The sequence below is a fragment of the Phodopus roborovskii genome, unplaced genomic scaffold (genome assembly GCF_943737965.1).
Source record: "Phodopus roborovskii unplaced genomic scaffold, PHOROB, whole genome shotgun sequence".
Taxonomy (NCBI): domain Eukaryota; kingdom Metazoa; phylum Chordata; class Mammalia; order Rodentia; family Cricetidae; genus Phodopus; species Phodopus roborovskii.
Genome location: NW_026126541.1, coordinates 32,324,970 through 32,343,140, shown reverse-complemented (window position 1 = coordinate 32,343,140; position 18,171 = coordinate 32,324,970). Strand labels below are relative to the sequence as shown.

The 18,171-nt window shown below is 45.9% G+C and overlaps 1 protein-coding gene across 1 annotated transcript in view; it reads left to right on the top strand.

Annotated features, from left to right (window-relative positions):
* Dmrt1 (doublesex and mab-3 related transcription factor 1) overlaps nucleotides 1-18,171 on the top strand; it is a 99,262-nt gene that overhangs the window by 54,503 nt on the left and 26,588 nt on the right. The window contains exon 4 of the mRNA XM_051200114.1: nucleotides 2,367-2,511. Within this exon, the coding sequence (XP_051056071.1) occupies nucleotides 2,367-2,511 (145 nt within the window). The remainder of the gene's footprint in view (nucleotides 1-2,366; nucleotides 2,512-18,171) is intronic.

The following is an 18,171-nucleotide window of genomic DNA, read 5'->3' as shown; positions in this document are numbered from 1 at the left end:
CACTGGAATCTTGGAGTTTTTAGGTTTTGCCTGGTTTATTTGTGTAACATAAAGGAACAACAACAACCTCAAAGAAACAAGGTAGTATTGTGTAACACACACACACACACACACAGAGAGAGAGAGAGAGAGAGAGAGAGAGAGAGAGTGTTATCATCCATTGACATAACTGAACAGTTCCTCCATTTGCCACTGTGGTTACCTTTCACCCAGAGGTGAGAACAGGGCCTTCAGGGTTATCAGATTAGTTTGAAAGTGGCCCCCCAACCTTGCCATAGTTCTGATGTTGGGGTGAATGCGTGGTTATCAGGGGAACTGCCATGAGCCTTTGGGAGTATAATAGTGTTGCTGGCTTTTGTCTCTAGATGCGGTAGCAATTCTGTTTTCTTTCAGGTATGACAACTGAACATGTTTCCAGATAACCAAATCTTCCCATAGGGACAAGCTTGTTCCCAAATGAAAACTGCTGCTTTAAGATCAAATACATTTCAAAGGGTTCATTATCCACCCATCTTGTCTAAGGCCAGAGCACCAGAGCTGTGTTGTCTATGTATCAGCTGTCTGTCTTGCCTATCTAAAATTAGAAGGGAGCAGGAAGTGACTTGGAGTTACTCCCAGGCTTTCTGGAGAGAGCATGAGCTTGGCTTTAACTCCGTGTTTAAGCGGGCTCTGTATTCTCAGAGGCACAAATCCTTCCTCCTGTGCAGGTTTGCGAGTAGATGGTTATTGTAGTGGTACTACGTTTTCTTCCTGAGTTTAGCTCCTAATGGTTGAGCCACCCTTCCAGCCCTTATGCATTATTCTTCCAGTTGGTGACCTCAGGAAACTCAAATTTTAATAACCTCAAGTGGAGTTTGGCTTTTTGTATCCTTCCCCCCCCCCTTTTGATGGGCAGTCTTCTGTTGTCTCAGGGAAGCATTGGGGAAACTTGAGTTACTGAAAACAACTCACTCCCAAGTTCTAAGTAATCACAGTTTTAATGCTTTCTGGGAAGGTAAAGAATTAAATGGGGGAATGTATTGAAATGGTGCCTATTTTCCAGTGAGCTGAGAGCCATTTGTCCACACAGCTTTCTAGGCAGTGTGCGAGCTGGGATGGCAGCTGTTGGCCAATCTGCTTGTCAGACTTGACCTTTTGAACTTTTTAAAATACATGGGATCTTGTTCTTCTCTGGTGTATGGATGTATATTGGTAATTTTAGAGTCTTGGCAACATGTTAAAATTACCTGGGGAGCTTTGGAAAGACCCAGGGTCCAGGCACATGCCAGACCAGTTGAAATAGATTTTCAAGGGGTGGAACCAAGGCATCAGCTCTTTCCTTCCAATGAGAATCAAGACTGATAACTTGTCCATGTATTTACAAATAAAGTTTTATTGGGACACAGCCATACCCATTCATTTGCTGTTGCCTAGAGACATCATGGTAAACCCTGCATTAGTTACTCTTTGGCCATCTATAGTAAAATGCTTGCTGACTGTTGCTCTGAAATCATGGTGAATATTATCAATTTTATTATCTGTATGTACTTCCACAACAAAATTAAAAAAAAATGCAGTGTTTTGTAGAGTTTATAGGCTCAAGCTTGTAGGCACAGGAGATATTGAGACCCATTTTCCCTGAGGAACTGACTTGTAGATGTTGTCAAACCTGAGAGAGAGGTGACTGACTTGACACTCAGAGGGGGAGCTCATTATTCCCATGGGCATCTGTGCTTGAAATTGGCCCCTGACTATCACACTAGTACTCATTTTTTTCAGACTGTGTAACTGACCCCTGGGAAGCCCTGCAGCTCTAGTTTGAAGGATGCAGGAGTTCTGCTGAAGCCCTTACGGAATCCGTAACAATCCCCTCTCAGTCTTAGACATACTGAAAGTATGGCTCAGTGGGTAAAGTACTTGCCATGCAAGAGTGAGGCTCAGAGTTCAGATGCTCAGCATCTGTATAAATGTGGGGCAGGCCTGGGCCGCCAGTTATCAAGAGGTGGGGATGAGATCCCTGGAGCCAGCTGGCCAGTTGGAGTAGCTGAATTGGTGAACTCTGGGTTTACCCTACCTTGGTATATAAGGTGCAGAGTCTCTGTGATTGTGCCGACATTGGGGTATGGAGTGTGTGACTGCTCATCTTGTGGGGCCCAGGAAGAAAAGCCAGACAGACACTGGAGGGGTCAAAGACAGACTACCCTCTAGAGTCTGCCCCACCCCAACCCAATAGCCTATTGCCTCCAGTTAGGTCTCATCTTCTAGGGGTCCCAGAATTTCTCACGTTAGTGCCATGCAGTGGGGACCAGGCCTTGGGCACATGATCCTGTGGGGCACACTTCATATTCAAATCATAACCAAGGTGTTCTTTATTTTTTCTCAAGCAGATGAAAGGCGCGGAGAGCCGCCACCCGGTGGGCTCCCAGTACAGGATGCACTCATACTACGGGCCTCCCTCCTACCTGGGCCAGAGCATGTCCCAGATCTTCACCTTTGAGGACGGCCCCTCCTATTCAGAAGCCAAAGCAAGCGGTAGGTTCTATGATTTTTTTTTTTTAAATGAAGTTCTGTGTATGAAAGTTCTTTCACAAAGAGTCTTGCTTTAAAAGTCAAAGTACATTCATCTTTTGGGGGAAAAATAAAATAACACACTAAAACATTTTTTAATACAGTAGATCTGGGCTTCCGCAGTAGCAATGCAAATAATTGTGATATGGCTGAAATAAAAATGACTGTTTAATGAACCAAAGCACTTTGAAATACACAATTACTCAACTTCAGTTTTAACCTTCTCCCCAACAGTTATGCTGAGTTGATGGGCTGGTCTTTCCTGGCCGCATTTCCAGAACCTGGCTTTAAGTTATTTACACTTCAGCATTGTCTTTTGGTTTAGAAAAGCTAGAAGCAAAAAGTTGAGTCCAGAAGTGGCAATCAGGGCAGTCCTGGGTGTTGTGGAAGAGACTGATCAGGACATTCGAGATTACCTTGTACTAAATGGAAGGAGATATTAATTTCCTAAGTAACATGACTATAGGGGAAGGGTTTTTTTTTTCTTTTAATTTTATTTATTATATGTTACACAAGGAAGGGGAAGGGCACAATGTGTGTGTGAAGGCCAGAGGACTTTGTGAAAGTGGTTGTCTTCTTTGACCTTTCATGGACCTCAGAGACTGAACTGAGTTCAGCACCTGGGGTAGGTCAGGGTAGGACACCTTCACCTACTGAACCATCGTCCAGGCCAAGAGTTTCTTTGCAAAGCATATGCTTAAGAAAATGAGAATCAGAACTATGACTTGATTTCCACAAATGGAATTAAATCTTTAAAAGCTGGGCAAGAGCTCTTGTCAATAACAGTTAAAAAAAAAAAAAAAAAAAAAAAAAAAAAATGGCTGGACAAATGTTGCTTTATTTACTCTTCTAAAATACAGTGATGTGATGTCTTCAGTGGACACAGGACATTTAGGTCATGGAAACAAGGTGGTTTGATGTGAAGAGACTGAAGCAGACAACGATGGCCGCACTTTCATTATTGTTAATACTGGATCGCCATGGGTCGTATAGACTAACCTCTCTGTTTCATAAATAGCCACATTCTCGGAGGCGCAGCGGCCTTTGGGATCTACATTCCCCTTAAGAACACACATCTCAACATTCCTTTTCAGGCTCCTCTTTTCAGTCTCCCTTTGCTCTTTGTTGGTTGAGTAAGTAAGTGAACGAATGAAGGATTCTGCCTGTTTTAAGTGACCTTGCCCCATCCCCATGGGTGAACAAAAGCCCGAGCAGTCAGGATCCCGACTCTCCTGTCAGACATAGCCAGTGTACAGTTTGGAGAAGAAGTGGTTAAAGAGACTTGTCTTCATATAGAAAATTAGGAAAGAGTTCCCCGCAAGGAGGAAATCACCTAAGATTCTTTTTCTAGCAATAACGGAATAGCTTTAGAAGCCTGGCCTTCTTGAGTTAAAGGTGTCTCGATTCAGAGTAGGGCAGTAAGACAAAAAAAAAAAAATAAGAGGCAGTATTGTATTTGAAGAGGAGCACTAGATGTCTGATGTTATGGCCAAGGAGGCTGTCACTTAGGAGGAAGGAGGTAAATGTCCACAAAAATGGGGTTGGTTGCACTGGGATTTAGCATGAGGCATCTGGTCTCACTTCCTGGGACTCTCTGCTTCCCTGATAATTAGTCAGAATTAGCTCAAGCTGTGGGAAAGAGAGAGCTAGCCTCAAAGAACCAAAGATAAATTATGGAATTATAGAAAGAAAAAAAAAAAAGAATTAGTGGAAAATCTAAAACCTGGCTAATTGGTGAAAGAATGTGGCTTTCTGAGGTCTAACTAGCTGCCTGTTTATCAGATGTTCCAAATGGTCTTCTGAGTGATTTGAAGAAGAGCATTGTAAGTGGGCTTAGTGGGATTTTACTTTTTATTTGAGCATGAGTTTGTCCATTAATATATTTTTTCAATTTTTTAAATGGATAACCGTAACTTACTGGCTGTCTCTGCCCAAGCTAGGGACTCGAACCCGTGGATCCCAGTTAAGTGCTGTACCACTGAGCTACAGCCCCAGGCCTGTAAAAAAGGCTTTTCTTTGAGATAGTTGCTCAGGCTGGACTTAACTCACTGTGTAAATCAGGGTAGCTTCAAATTTGTGAGCCTCCTGCCTCAGGAGTAGCCGGAATTACAGCTATGTACCATCTTGCCCAGCTAACTTTAGTATCTAGAGAAATAGGTGTGAAATTGATGTCGTCCTCTGGATTTACAATGAATGGTAGCATGAAACAGTGTCGTGAAAAAAGTGTCAAAAGTTCCTCGCTGCTACCTTGCTTCTATTGTTGTTCTCGTGGGAAAGGTCTGAGCAGACCTCTTCCCCATCCTGAAGTGATGGTTGGGATGAGTGCCTGGGTGGAAACTGAGGTCACATATGTGTACCACCCATGCTTGATTACTGGTTCTGGACATTAAACCCAGGATCCACTGAGGAACATTCTCAGCCTCTGGGAGATTAATTTTAGACCAGATTCGAGAAGCCTCTGAGATGTGCATGTGGGTTCTAAGCAGAAGTTGGATGTGTGAAGTCTGAGATGAGGGGGAAACACCTCTACTAGAAATAAATTGAGAGTTCAGTACACAGACTGTATAAGTCAGTCCCTTGAGATCATCCCGAGAAGAGAATATACAGGAAGGCAGAGGGCACACAAAGGGTGGAGGCTGGATCCTGGGGACCTGCTACGTTCTGAGCACTGGTCGAAGGGATGGCCAGTGAAGGAGACAAGAAGCAGTGAAGTGGATGAAGGCTTCAAGTGGGTGGTGTTTCAGAAGTCCAGGGAAGAAAGAACTTCAGTGAACCAAGCCAAGCAGTGCCTGACAGACCATATGTAGACAGGAAAGCTGGGATTGCCCATTGGCTGTTCCCAGGTAAAAATGAAGGACAACCCTGCTGCTCTGGTCTGGAGCTGGAGCCTTCTTCATTCGCAGACAGCCTGGGGACCAGTTGCTGCTTGGTCTACGAGGCTGTATGACTCAGCAGGCCTAGTCTGGTGGCTCACTCTGGAGGATTCCTGGAGAGCCAGCCACTGGTGTTCAGTCCATGCTGGAAGTCCAAAGGGAAGGTGTTTCTGTGTTAGCAAAGGGCAGTGGCAGCAGTGGCAATGACAGGTGTAAGGTAGATGCACTCATTAGCAAGAGGTGAAGGTGGGCAGGTGAAGGGCAATTGCTTTTCTCTGGGACTTCTTTATTTCTGGGGAGGATCTCCCCTGTAGAAGTCAGTCCTTCTGGAAAATACCCTTATAGACCCACCTAGTGGTTCCAGATCCAGCTAAGATTAACCATTCCAGCAGGACCCAGGGAGCCAGGCCAATGGCCTCCAGAGTGACAGCTTAGGTGGGTCTGCAGATCCCTTCCCTACTGGTTGAAGAAGAGTGATACATAAAGGAATAAAGAATTAGGAGACACTTGACAGGGCAGCTAGTCATCTAGTGAGCGTGATGTAAAAAAAATAAATAAATAAAAACTAAAAAAGAGTGCTTGTAATTTTTATCTTTCATTGTTGTCGTAATTCACTGGTACCTCACATAAGATAATCATGAGACACCTGAAACTGCCGTTGGGTCGTTTCACAGTTAGGCACAGTGTGTCATAGTTAGGGCAACTGTCACTTCTGTCTGGTTCCAAGTCATGTTTACCCACTGAAGAGGAAACTCTTATCCATGAAGCAATTGCGTCTGCTCCTCCTTTCCTAAGCCCCTGGTAACATGTTCTCTGCCTCCAGGTTTCCCTGTTCTCCATGTTTCGTGCCAGTGGACTAGGTGACACGTGGCCCTTTGTTAATTTCTTCCTCTTAACCACATAGTTTCACGGTTCATCCACGCTTTAGCATAAATTAGTGCTTCCTTCATTTTTATATCTGAAAAATACTCTGTGGTTTCCATGTATCGTATTTCGTTCGTTCATCGTTTGATGGACATTTGGCTTTGACTGCCATGAATTGATAGTGCTGGCATGACACTCAAGCATGCCTGTTTGATTATCTGTTCTTCGTTCTTCTGAACTTATGCTTAGAAGTATGTATTAGTCAGCTTTTGTTGCTATAATAAAAACTACTGAATTAAGTAGCTTTCAACGAGTAAAGGTTAGTCTTGACTTACAGCTTTGGAGGTCCTGGTTTATCTCTTGAGTGGACCATTGATTTGGGTTTCTGGTGGGGAGCCACATGACAAAGGTACACCCTGGAGTAAAACCATTGACCTTGTCAGCCAGGAGACAAACAGAACAAGAGGAAGAGACTAGGGTCCTGGGCCTTCTTGGGGGGGGGGAGGAGATAGGGGGTGTTCCAGTGATTCAGGCACCTCCCACTGGGAACTGAATTTAAGGTCGGGTACTTGCTAGGCAGCAAGCCCTGTACCACTGAGATGTATCCCATCTGTCTTTTATCCTTTTTACTACAGGTAGCCTAGGCTGGCCTCAAGCTCACTCAGTAGCCATCCAGGCTTTGAACATGCCATCTTCTTGCCTCCTTAGAATTACAGACCTGAGCCATGAGGCCCTGCGGCCCCTTCCAGGTTCTGCCACCTCCTAATAGTGCCACCCTGGAGACAATGCCTTTTCGTGTATGTCTATCCAAACCATCCAGAGTGGAATTGCTAGGCCTTGTGGGAGTCTTATATTTAATTTTTTGAGGTGCGTTAACCTGTTCTCCCAGCAGCTGCCTGCCTTATATTCCCATCAGTATATGAAGGCTCCGCATTTGCCCACGCCCTAACTAACACTTAACTTGTTTTCCAATTTTCTCAATGATGGCTCTCATAACTCATCTTTATTATACTATAAAAGTATCTAATCAAAGTAGATTAGAAACTCAAAGTAAGTAAAGCATAAGTCCTTCCCTCCATATAGTTTGGAAATCACTGCTTTGCCCAAGAAGACTGGTGTGGGAGAAAGTGTGGCCAGTGCATAGCAACACATGGAGGGTGTTTGAGAAGTGGCTGTGGGGACATCCAGGAAATGACGCCCACTCCGGAATGGATGACATGGGGGTGCCATGGCAATGTGTCTGTTTCACTGGGCGTACATGTGACTGTAGGTGGGCAGTGTTAGGTCTTGGGCAGTCTTAAAGGCAGTCAGTATGTGTATCCAGAAATGAACTCCACAAGGAACCTTGGGAGGCTTTCTCGCAGTTAGATAAAAGCCAGCATTCCTCAGGAACTTGTGAAACCGGTTCCTGTCTGCCAAAAGGAGCCTTTTCCCTCACCTGGCAGAGGGATGTATGGCTACTTGTGATTTCTGTCAGGTTTGTGCTGCCTTGGGCCTCCCTTAGTATCACAGGTACACATTAATACATTTCAGAATCCGAGCTAGAACCCTAGCCCTTCTCACCAACTCCCCTACTCTAACCTCCACCAGCCCAGGGACTTCCCTCCCCAGAACCCATTCTCACTATTCTTATCCTCCCCCCCCCCCCCATTTCTTACTACCTCGATATCTCCACTGTTTCTTTTCCACTTTCCCAACCCTGGCCTCGCCCAGTCTGCTTCGTCTCTCTGCTAAACCTTAACTGCATCGTGGAGCGATCATGTTGACATTTCCTTTCCTGTGCCCCTGGGCACACAGGTAGCATCTTCAAAGAGGCACTTTTCTACGCATTGCCCTCTTTAGCAGGCAGATTAACACCTGCAGTGAGGTTTGGATCAACTGGGAGAGTCAAACACACTTAAAAAGATTTGTATCAGCTTCTGTGATGATCCCAGCCCAGTCAGGAGAAATGGTGCCTTTGGCCCGCTGTGCATTCACTGACGGTGGATGCTGTTCCTCCACACTGCCAGACTGTGGGCAGAGCGGTTGTACAGTCACTTGTGACAGGTTCAGTGCTGGGCGGGAGAACAGCACTTTGTGGAAGGATCTCTTGGCAGCACCTCCCGGTCTCTGCAGGTGGGAGCGCAGGCTGGGCTGCCATTTGGAAGCACCCTCAAATCTCTTTGACATGGGTGCCTTCGATGTGAGGTGAGGGACCTTCTGTGGTGAGTGGCTGTGCGGGGGGATAGAATACTTTGGTTAGTTAAAATGGGCCTGTGAATCAGAAGCTGTGTAGCCTTAGCAACAGCATCCTTTCTCAAAGGCTGGTTTCATGTCCTGGAACTAGCTCTTGTAGACCAGGCTGGTCTCAAACACAGAGATCCACCTGCCTCTGCCTCCCGAGTGGTGGGACTAAAGGTGTGCGTGTGTGCCACCACCCACCCAACTTGTTGTGAGGTTTCGATGTCATCCAATTCGAAGAAGTTCAGCTCTGTTACAGAAGGTGTGGTGGTTTGAAAAAAAAAAATGGCCCCCAAAGGAAATGGCGCTATTAGGAGGGTGGCCTCGTTGGAATAGGTGTGGTGTTGTTGGAAGAAGTGTGTCACTGTGGAGGCGGGCTTTGAGGTCTTACAGATGCTCAGTTACTGTCCAGTGTCTGAGACCACTTCCTGTTGCCTGCAAAGATACAGGACTGTCATCTCCTTCTCCAGCACCATGTCTGCTTACACACCGCCATGTCTCACCATGATGACTATGGACTAAATCTCTGAAAATGTAAGCCACCCCAGTCAATGTTTTCCTGTATAAGAGTTGCCATGGTCATGGAGTCTCTTCTCTGTTACAGACACCGTAAGACAAGAAGGTGAGGGTGGGCACTATGCTGTCACGTGGATGTTGTAAGGTTTTGGAAGTGTCTGGTGTGAAGAAACTCGGTCCTGCTATGGAAGGTGAAGTGGGGTGCTCGAGAGGCTGCCTGGGAAGTTGTGAGCTTCTGATGGGGTCCAGTGTCAAGATGTGCAAACACAATAAAAGGTGTCAGGTGCCATCACACCCACTTCCTCCCTTCAAGGGTAGTGCTGGTGTTGCTGGCAGGTCCTTATTGTGGAGAAGAATGTTCTAGAAATGTGTCAGTCTGGCTTAGTCCTGTGGAAAGTGGATCCAAGACTCCAAGGGCTGCTGTGAGCTGTTCGACCCAGTCTATAGGAAAGCACTGGTTCTTGCCCTCCCCTCTCCCTTAAGAAAAGGTGACTGTGTCTCATGCAGTGTTTAGAAGATGTTGCCCTTAATTTAAACTTGGCACTGTAGGAAGTAGCTTGTTTGCCACATTCAGAGAAAAGAGCTCTGGGACAATAACCTTATTTTCCTCATGTGACCCTTTATTGTCAGCTCCTGTTCTGAGAGAGATGTGAGTGGAGCATTCAGTGGCACATGTCACAGAAGCTGGTGACTAGGGGAGACTCTAGCCCCGAGGTAGGGAGGGCTAGTTCGGGTCCTCAGCTCTGGCCCAACAGTGCAGTGCTCATACAGTGTCTTAGAGCTCCAGTTTTCCCTCAACTGGGAAGCTGCATGAAGTATTAGTAGTTTCCCTGTTTAAAAGCATGGAACACTACTGACCACACTGACTGCCCGTGTCACATTCCTGTTGGCTCAAAGGCCATCACCCTGCCTTTATTTCCTCTGTGTCAGCAGGTGTTGAGCAGCGGGCTGTGTAAATAAAAGTATTGCTTTCATAAAGAAAGACTTAGTTTTAGCCCAACAGGGTTCCTGATGGAACTGAGTAATATGTATTGTATATTGAGAGTTTCAAAATCAGTTAGATATTGGGGTCTGCTGAATGGGGAAGATGGACTGTCCACATCTTAAGCATTTAGAAATGGTAGTCATTTTTGATTTGGGAATAAAGTATGTTGGTATTGCTATTGCTCAGTGAATGGAAACTGCAGAGAGGAAGAGACTCAGGGGACCAGCAACTCCTAAAGAACATAGAGAACAGTCTAGACTAGTTGATGTGCTCTGGGTGACAAGCAGAGATGTTTTTATTCTGGTCTTTTTTTCTGCACAGATCTTAGGAACAGCTGGAAGCCTGCCAGCAGGTCAGCTGAGATGGTTCTCTTACAGATGGGAAAGCCACTTAGTTTTTATGGCTGTATTTGAATTTTCTTCTTGTTTAACGGGAGAGAGTCAAGTACAGTTCATATCCGATGAGGGAAGGTATTGGAAAGTTAGGTTCTTATCTTAGAAATTATAAGTAATAAGAGATAGAAACCCCACCAACTCCTTCTTAAATAGTCATTTTTTCCTTTGATTCTAAGCTAAGTCAGTTTATTATTCTATAAGATATATTATTTATTTCTTTATTTTTTAATTAACATGAACAAGAGTAGTCCAGTTTTCCCCAGATAGTTAAAAGTTTTGTTATTTTATATGTGTATTTTTGTGTGTGCGCATGCACATTCACTGTGTGGAGGGAGGAGTTAGAGGATACTTACGGGTCTCCACCCACTGAGCCATCTTACTGGCCCTCCCAGATCATTTTTTAGGAAGATACCATTTTCCAGCTCCCTTAGTGGTGGTTGGTGGCTTGAATGGGATAGCGCTCCTGGAAGCTTTCCATTTAGGGCAGGGCACACACCAAGTTTGCCCGCATCCTCGCTCACCCAGTGACTATTGTTTTTAAAGTCACGAAGCTCCAGCCTTGGTCTGGACCTTGCATGTGGCTGTAGCCACTGAAGTTAGACCAGCCAGGTGACCGCTGCTAAGATTGCGAGTCTGATAAATCTGCTGGGCTTCGGGGCTTTTCGTCCAGCACAGCCAGGAGTAACTTAGGAGTGTATTTGCCCTGCCCAGCTCTTGGGAGGCACGGCCCCAGGCCAAGTACAACTTGAATAACCTTCAAGAGAGCTGTGTTGTCCTTCTGTCGGCTGTGCTGTCTTTGAAAATTGCCTGCAGAGTTAGTGAGCAGGAACAGTTAAGATTTACAAACAATGAAGAAGCTTGTCATGCATCTCTCACCATTCATCATCCGGGTGCCGTGCCTGGGCGGTGAAGTGTTCTTCATAAAAACCAGCTCAGTGTGAAATACACCTCGCCGCAATGTTTACCGCTCTGCAGCCCGTCAGCGGCCCTTTATAGTAAATCCAGATTGCGATGTGACATTACAGTATATCATTGCCCGGCGCAGTGGGGTTTACACTGGGAATGAGTGCAGTGCACACCAGATGAGGTGTCCAAATTGAGTTATGTTAGAATTTGGCTGTTAGATGGGGATAGCTTTTGCTTTCTGAACACTGAAAGTTAGCATTATATGTATTTATATTTATATATAGGCATATACTTCCCGTCCTGCACATATACACAGGATATACAATACGTGCCGAGGTCAGCTTCCAAATAGGTTTCAGGTGTAAAGAATGGTGACCGGATTTTATGTACCTTCCAAACTGTTGTTCACTGAACGTGGCATAGATGGAAACTTTGTGGGGAGCTAGGGTCAATTCATTGAGGAACTCAGTTTGAACTTCCTGTGTGTAGAATGGCCATGCTCACCATTTCTCCATGTACGAGCAAGGATCCTTTACTCTCGGGATGAGTACTGTTTACTGTAATGTCCCCTGTAGGGTGAGGGCCAGAAGAAGGTCCTGTGGCTGGTTCCACCAGTGGTTGAGCATCACACTTGTCTTATGTACGCCTGGGAAAGTCTCTGAAGCACTCCCTTATTATTTATTACTATTTTTTAAGTGGGTATCAAAATCCTGGTGCTGCCTCTGCTATCTTAAGAGATGCTGCTTCCAACTAAGAGATTTATGTTGTTTTAGCTTAAATCTGTGAAATAAAAGACAGACTGAATTTATTGAATGATCAGGTTTATTTACATTCACCCTAAAAGCGCCAATATTAAAAATGGGCTCCATAAAAATAATATTCAGAGATAACAGCTGCCCCTGAAGTCTCCTGATCATCTCCTTAACACATATATTTTCAAATTCCCTGTTTTGCACAGGAGGCTGTTGGGACGATTTGTGGTCTTTACCCACTTAGGCCTGCACACCCCTTAGATGACTGACTAACTGTCCATCTTTCTGAAGGGGCCTGGGAGAAACACTGAAGCCTGTGATGCTGGCTTCTGGGAGCCTAGAGGAGCCAGCAAGCGAGCAAACCCCCCCTCCCCGTGTCCCGTGGAGGGAAAGACTAGCCTTACATTCTCGGTGTCGCCTCTTACCAAGGTGATTGGGCCAGCGGGTGGGATCACTTCCCATGGGTTTTGATGGAAAATGAACACCCAGTTAGTTTTTAACTTCAAACAATTAAAAAGAAATGTTAATTGCAATCGTTTTCTAAACATTTTGTTGGACTAAAAACTATTTGTCGTCTGTAAAGTTTAAACATAACCTCCGCCTCGTGATTTCTCCTCGTGATTTTTGTTTGCTCGCTGTGGACAGTGGTGCCTTCTGTGATGGCTCTCATCTGAACCACCCTGGGAAAGAGAGGCAAGCTAAGATGACCTTTGAGTGCAGGTTACTTTTGTCCCTGTAAGGATAGGCCAGGAGGTGGCGCTGATGCCGCTTGGGCCAAATTTCCTTATTGGGCTGAAGCCATTTCAGGGGTTTCTCTTTAAGGTAGTTCATCCTTAAACATATACTTGTATTGTTTCTGCTGCTGCTTAGGTAATTCAAAGGCACAGGAGGGCCAAGGGAATCATGTTTCTGCCTTCATCTTTTAGACACAGAAGTGCAGCAGTAAAGGAAGCTTTGCCCGTTGGGGGTTAAAATGGGAGCCTATGCTTCTGTATCTTGCTGGACATAGCAGTGGCTCTTGAAGTCACCCTGCTGAGCCACGCCCTGCAATCCTCAGAAAATGCTGCCTTACCTCAGTGCTTAGAAAAAGAAATTCAAGGCCGGGCATTGGTGGCGCACACCTTTGGTTCCAGCACTCAAGAGGCAGAGGCAGGCAGATGGATCTCTCTGAGTTTGAAGCCAGCCTGGTCTACAGTGAGTTCCAGGACAGGTTCGAAAGCTACACAGAGAAACCCTGTCTCAGGAAAAAAAAAAAGAGAGAGAAAGAAAGAAAAGAAAAGAAAAGAAAAAGAAATCATGTTGGGTGGTAGTGGCACACACCTTTAATCCCAGCACTCAAGCGGCAGGGGCAGGTGGATCTCTGTGCGAGGCCAGCCTGGTCTACAGAGTGAGTTCCAGGACAACCAAGGCTACACAGAGAAACCCTGTCTTTAAAAGCAAAAAACAAAACAAAACAAAAACAAAAAAAAAAAACCCAAAATAAATGCAGTGAGCACGGACTACATGTTTGTGCCTTGCATGCGCCAGGAAGAGGGCCACAGTGTTCTCCGAATGCTGGCAGGGTCTTAAGGACATTTCATTTCCCTCTTGTGTGCTCAGCAGCACTGCCTCGGTATGGTGTGAGACTGAGTGTATATAGCCTGTGCTCTCTGGTTCTGCTCCCACGTCAGGCTTGGCCGTGGTCTCTATCAGCTCAGTATGGGTTTTCTTTAGCTAGAGAAGCCAGGGTCCCAGCCACACTGTGCAGTGTGCCCATGTGCCACCTGCCTTCCCCAGGTGTGCTTTGTTTCTGTTACTTGTGTGGCTATAGAGGGGGCCGGGTTTGATTTATTAGTTTGTTTGCAAGAGCTTTACTGAGATATATTTCACATTCCATAAAGTTCACCCTCTTAAGCTGTTCAAGTCAGTGGTTTTTAATATATTGGCAAAGTTGTGCAACCATCGCCGCTATCTAGTTCAAAAACATTCCCACCATTCCGGAAAGAGTCCCCATAGCCATTAGCAGCCACACTCCATTTCCCTTCTCCCTCCCACTCCTGTCCATAGTCATTTGCCTGTTGTGGATGTCTCTTTTCTTCTTTTCCCTGAATTGCTGGGGAAGAAACTCAAGGCTCTTCGGTGTGTTCAGTAAATTCCCATTCTTTAAGCTAAACTCCTAGCCCAGACATTTTATATGCATGGGACCTGATAGAGAATACTTGGTCTTATGCATCTGACTACTTAAGCATGATTTTAGGATTTACCTATAACAGAGCATCGATCGAAACTTCATCCCTTTATACGGGCAAGTAACACCTAGTCTATGAAGGGGCTTGATTCAGTTTGAGATTGAAAACTTGTCGCAGGACCCAGCAACACGACTACACCAGAAAGCTTTTCCGGTCACAGGTGTGCTTTATCTCGTAAGTTTGTAGAAGCCCTTCTGCCGAACCGCTGAGTGTGTGCAATGACCAGGGTCGGCTATGTGAAACAGGAATGTGGTACGTATGGACTGTAGGTGATCCAGGTTATATTGTTTCTGTCCTCTGCTCAAGATGCCATAACTAAATACCACAGATAGATGGCTGTTGGCTCAGAACTTTTTTCCTCGTTGGTGGCCAGAAGTCCAAGATAACTTGATGTCGGGGTTGGTTTCTGGCACGGTCTCTTTCCTTGGGATGTGGGTGGGGGGCGGCAGGCACGCAGGCAGACAGACAGACAGACAGATAGGCAGGCAGACGTAGTTCTTATTTGGTTTCTTACAGAGACTGGAGCTCCATCATACTATGACTTAATTTAACACTGCCCATGTTCCTGAAGTCCTTTTCTCCGCTCAGTTCCACAGAGGGTAGGACTTCAGCAGCCTTGGGGGAGGAAAGGACAGTCAGTTCCCAGCACTGTTGAAGGGTTGTATGCCTCCATATGCCTCTTCGTTCTGGTAAGGTTCTTGGGAAATAGACACTAAGATTTTAATGTGTCCTAGGGTAGAGTCTGTGCCCTGCTGTTTCTGCCCTCCCTCACATTGATCTGTCAGGTGTCAGGCCCTTGCCTGCAGCCAGGTCCCCAGGACCAAGGGAGTTTCTCAGGACCCAGGTCTTTTAAAGGCCACACTTCAGTCTGGCACATTATGTTTGGCAGGTTGTTTCCTCATTTCTGAGTTCTCATCCCTATGATTTGGATGCGTTTTTAAATATCTGAGTTCAGGAAATTCCCATCCTCTGTTCTAAAGAGCCTCCCTGTGATGTACACAGGTGCCAATGTTTGCCAGTTTCCCTGGCAAGTGCATTAGGAACTCAGGCCTCTGAATGTGAATGAGAAAGTGGTGAATTGCTTCTAGGAGTTAGGATCCAGTACAGTATAAATAATATAATAAGAATTATATACAGTACAGAATAAGTAATATAATAATAGAACATAATAATAGTAAATACATTTAGGATTGGTGTTCATGAACTACCTGGTGTGGGTTTCAGAGCCAAACTTTGGAGATAATCTCTTCCTCTCTGTAGCATGTAACACAGCTCGTTTTGTCTAATCCTAACAAGAATATCAGAGTTGCAAGAGATTATTTTCTTCTCACACCAGTGGGATGTTCTACGAACCAATACAACGCAGGCACAAGTAAACTGTCTAGTCACCCAGACGTCATAGGCTAAGGACTCCAGCAGGGAGCAAGTGCCCAGGCTATCTTGGCCATATTTCTCTGTGGGTGACTACAAATTTGGGTGTTCCTACACCCTCATGTTAGGCTCAGCAGTTTTCCAGACAACTCGCATGCAGCACTTGAAACCTGCTTTGTCTACTACTGTTTTCCTAGAAAGGAGTCTACCCAGGAGTTCTGCATCAGCGAGGGGTTCTGGCAGCGGGCTGGGGACAAAACTTCATCTCCTCTGAGTTCCAAGCTTGTAATGGGGCCTTGCTCTTTCTGGAGGTGAGTCCCTACCTGAAGATGGGAATCCAGCTCACCAGAATGAAAAAGACTCCGGCCACAGTTCTCTCTCAGCATATCCCAAAGGTTTTAGCAGGTCTGCGTCAGAAAACTGTGCACAAATGTCTTTGTGTCATGCTACAGGCAGGTAGAGTAACAATTACATGTGAGTGGCCGCCTGAAGAGAGAGCCTGTGACAACTAGAGTGTGAGGCGTGTTGCGGCTTGACTTCCCCTAGAAGACTCAGGTTGGCGCTTCCTCCCACTATAACAGAGTTAAGACATGATTAGGCCACTTCTTAATCCAGTCAGGAATGGGTTAGGACTCTCATCGTGGGAGTAGGTTAGTTGTCTCTGGAGTGGGCTTCAGACAAAAGAAGGAACCTGTCCCCATTGTCTGACAGTCTGGGGCAATTGCTCCTCTGTCTGCCATAGGATGGGATGATGGCATGAGGCCCTTGCCAGATGTCTACACCATGACCTTCATCTCAGCCTCCAGAATGATGAGAGGGGTGTGTGTGTGTGTGTGTGTGTGTGTGAGTGTGTGTGTGTGTGTGTCTGTCCGTGTCCGTGTCCGTGTCCGTGTCTGTCTCAGGTAGTTGGTTATAGCAGCAGAGAGCAGAGCACAGTGGGCTCTCCAGCACTGACACCCTGCCTTTGCTCCTCCTGCTTGACCTGTTGCATCTAGGACAGTAGCTACCCAGCCACGCAGGGCTCTGAACGTCTAATTACAGGTCCAGTTCCTCTGTCACGCCAGCCACCTTTCAGCTGCTCACTCAGTAGCCGCACTTGGCTTGAAGCCATGGCATTGGGGAGAGGTAGGATTTTTCTGTCACCATCGAGTGTCCCATTAAAGAGCACTTTGGGGACTTTCATATTGACAGAAAGAATAACTCAAGAGTTCAAAGCAGAGACAGCGGTGTGAGCACAAGTACCATACGTTGAACAAATACCGTCTAAAAAGTCTAACTTTTGTGGGAACAGCAGTCCTTATTCAAATAGCCCGTCAGGCTGAGCGGGTGTTACTGACATGCACTGAGTGGGTGCTGACAAACGCTGATCCTTCATCCTGAGCTGCCATGTACACCTTTCTCTTAAAGATGGGAGGGGAGTGACGAAGGCAAAATGTGGTTGATCTCAGTCCAAGAGTGAGTGCCCGCCCACGGTAGAAAACTTGCCTTGTAGCCTTGGGGCAGCACATTAGCCTTGGGGACTTGGCAAGGATTGCTGCCATTAAAGCCAAGGTTGGGAAAGTGGCATTCATCACGATCTGATACATGGCTGACGTGCGCTCCTCTGTCCTGTGGGCTGCTGCCACACTCTGTTGTTTGTGTCTGGATCTGAACAAAGGTTTTTGCATTTTTATAAGACACGGTTTGTTCACCTTTCCTCTGTTGCCTGCGCTTTTGATGTCACCACCACTGAGAATTGCACAGTCCGGAGGCAGGAGGCTTTCTCGGTTTTTTTCTTCAGTAAGGGGTTTCTAGTCTTCGCCCTTCTGTTTACAGCAGGGTATTTGATCCACTTTGAGTTAATATTGGCTTACTGTATCTAGGTAACCGTCCGCCTCCATTCTTTACTGTGTGGATACCCGGCATTCCCAGCATCATTGTGGGTAGGACTGTCCTTCCCTCTCTGTACCAAAAGATGAAAGTAGCCTCCTTTAGAGCAAGATGCATGCCTGGTCCTCCTGTGGCCTTCAGAGAATCATCCTTGCTGGGTATCTTTGTGCTTGTCTGTTCCTTTTGTCTTCTGGTCCTTGCCAGCTACCCAGGTTGTCTCCATGCCCCCCCTTACGGTTTTGAGGTAAAGGAGACAGATGAATATTTCCTTTTAGGATGTATGGCAGACCAGTAAAATACTGGTTTTCAGATTTTCCAACTGGAAGTATATTTTTCTGTTTGAAAGTGACAGATAGTAATGCGTTTAAAACCCCATTTTAAGAGTCCTCTGAAGCCATAAGGTAGCGTGCTATCCCTCTTAGGTGAGCCCTGGTGGCAGGGCTGCTTTCGTCCCTGTCCCTCAGGAATGCTGCTGAGGAAGGAGAGCAGATAAGCAAAGAGGGGCGGCGTTAAAGGCAGTCTGGTTGCAGGCTGATGTCGTCGTCAATCACCCTTTAATGTTTGCAGAAGCAAAAAGTCAATGCGTAGTTGTTTTAATTTGCCACTGAGGGCTGAGAGAGTGATCGCCGGAGGGGACAGTTAAGC